The sequence below is a fragment of the Sapajus apella genome, unplaced genomic scaffold (genome assembly GCF_009761245.1).
Source record: "Sapajus apella isolate SASKATOON/1434 unplaced genomic scaffold, GSC_monkey_1.0 scaffold15, whole genome shotgun sequence".
NCBI lineage: Eukaryota > Metazoa > Chordata > Mammalia > Primates > Cebidae > Sapajus > Sapajus apella.
In genome coordinates, this window is record NW_022436955.1 from 32,148,562 (window position 1) to 32,150,984 (window position 2,423).

A 2,423-nucleotide genomic window follows, 5' to 3' on the forward strand; every position below is an offset into this window, starting at 1 on the left:
GCTCCCCTCAGTTTTCTGTGTCCCCTGAGGTTCCCTGTGTCCCCCCATCGGGGTTAGAGGTATCGTGGCCCCAGCACTGTCTGAGGCTCAGCCTGCTCAGGCAGGGGCACTCCAGTCTGGGAACCCTCAGGAGCAGCTCCCGGGTATGAGGCTGTCGGGACCCCTGAATGTCCTCCATGCCCGTGTGCTCCCACTGCCTCTTCACCATAGCCCCAGCCCCACGCCACACACTGGCATGTTTGTCCCCACAGCGTACGTGGTACGTGGTGGGGAAGGCCTGTCCCTGCTGGGCAGAGAAGTCCAGTATTTGGTGAATTCATGGGTGAGATGAGGCTTTGCCGAAGCCTCCTGGGACCAAAGGAGAGGTACAGCCAGGCAACAGCAAACGTTCACTTTATTACATGGACACGGTGTTAATCTGACCATCATGTCTCACAGCATCCACAGGCCAAACCCAGAGTACATCTGAGGGGGGCGGGGGCACCTCGAAACCCTGCACGCAGGCCTCGGGGCGGGCCTTCTCACAGCTGCAGGAAAACAACCCCATGCTCAGTCCAGCTCCTTTGGTGGAGTTGAAAAAAGAGGAGGAGGAAGCAGAGAGTAAGTCCCCTCCTCACCAGGCTGTGAGTGGCTGTGCCCAGCCCTGGCCTTACTGGCCCCATCCCCTCTGCCCTGGCAGATGCGGTGGGGGAGCTGACAGCTGGCCTGGCTGGGCTCTCCATGCCATCCAGGTGGGGACAAGGGGGCCCGTGGCTGTCATTCACGTATTTCAAAAGCCGGCTTTACTCCGAGTACTGATGCTGAGTTTCCATTACTCGGGGTCTTTGGGAAGGTACTCTGAGGCTCGGCTGGATTGAAACATAAAGAACAGACAGCGGGCAAAATGGAATTTCCTGGAACTTTGGGGAAATGGGGCAGGGGCTGTCAGCAGCGCCCTGGCCTTCTCTCTGAAGTGTTCACAGAGCTGGCGGGCCCCTGGGAGGCCAGCCCCATGCACTTCCCTACCCCCCGACTGTCTTCTGCTGCAGCCAGCACGCTGCTCACCCAGGGCTGTGGCCCCAGTCCCATTTCAGAGAGTGTGGGAGCTTTGGGGGCAGTGCGGGTGGAAATAGGCCCCTGGGGCTCAGGGACGCAGTGCAGGGACCTGCAGGGACGCCTCGAGGGTCCAGGGGTGCACTCACCCCTCCTGGCGGAATTCATCCAGGCAGGGCTGTTTCCAGAAGTGCCCAGTCTCGGGTGGTAAGGACTCAGCTCTGAGCCAACTGGGGCCGCGGGAAAGGGGATGGGAGACTGGCACCCCCATTTCCCCCTGAGGCGCGGAGCTTCGGGAGTGCTGGGGTCTCTGGAGGCTGCAGCTCCTCGGCTCCTGGGGACACCCCCTCTAGGCACTGACCCCTGGAAACAAGGAGTGGGAAGAGGGCGGCCCCACCCTACAGCATCCTGGCCCTGCTGGGGAATGTGCTGGAGCTCCTGACCTCAGGTGATCCACCTGCCTCGGCCTCCCAAAGTGCTGGGATTACAGGTGTGATTACAGGGGGCAGGGATCCTGGGCACGTGTGCGAGCAGCCACCCAGCGTGTGCTCCTGGCCCCTGGACACCCACATCACACCCCCAGTGGCCCCGACTGGCCAGAGCTGTTGTGAGGTGCTGGTCCCACCCACTCACAGCACCGGCCAGAGTCTTAGCTGCCCCTGGACGTGTCTGGAGCAGTCCTGGGCCTGGTTGCGCACTGGAGGGGCTGCTGCCCATGGGCAGGTTTCCTTAAGGCAGCAGCTGAGCTCATGGGAGGAGCCAGCAGCTCTTGCCACGGGCACACAGGGGCAGCTGGTGCTGCTCTGGGGTCCGTGGGGGAGAGGGTGGGGTGGGATGGAGGGATAGCTGTGTGGGTGGCCAGAGGACACACAGAGGACATGCGTGTGGGGCATGCAGGGACACGCGGGGTGTGCAGGGGCGTGGGGTGTCTGTGTGGGCACATGTGGGTGTGTGTGGGGGTGCAGGGTTGGGTGGGGAAAGGGTGAGGGCTGGGGACAGGGTGAAGTGATCTCTGGGATACTGGACAGACAGATGAGTCAGAAGAAAAAGTGATGAGAGAGAACCAGTCACTGGGGGGCCAGGCGGGGCAGGCACGATTATGGCTGGGACTGATGAGGGCTGGGACCAATGGGGTGGGACCGATGAGGCTGGGACGGACAGGCTGGGATGGGTGGGCGCTGGGATGGATGGGGGCTGGGATGGATGGGGGCTGGGACGGATGGGCGCTGGGATGGATGGGGGCTGGGATGGGGGTTGGGATGGATGGGCGCTGGGATGGATGGGGGCTGGGATGGATGGGCGCTGGGATGGATGGGGGCTGGGATGGATGGGGGCTGGGATGGGTGGGCGCTGGGATGGATGGGCGCTGGGATGGATGGGGGCTGGGATGG

General features: G+C 63.0%; 1 protein-coding gene across 1 annotated transcript in view; it reads right to left on the reverse strand.

Moving 5' to 3' along the window:
• Positions 1–1,247: 1,247 nt before the first annotated feature.
• The window catches only part of CBFA2T3 (CBFA2/RUNX1 partner transcriptional co-repressor 3), a 94,127-nt gene continuing 92,951 nt past the window's right edge, over positions 1,248–2,423 (reverse strand). Inside the window, exon 9 of the mRNA XM_032283899.1 lies at positions 1,248–1,395. Coding sequence (XP_032139790.1) covers positions 1,248–1,395 — 148 coding nt within the window. The remainder of the gene's footprint in view (positions 1,396–2,423) is intronic.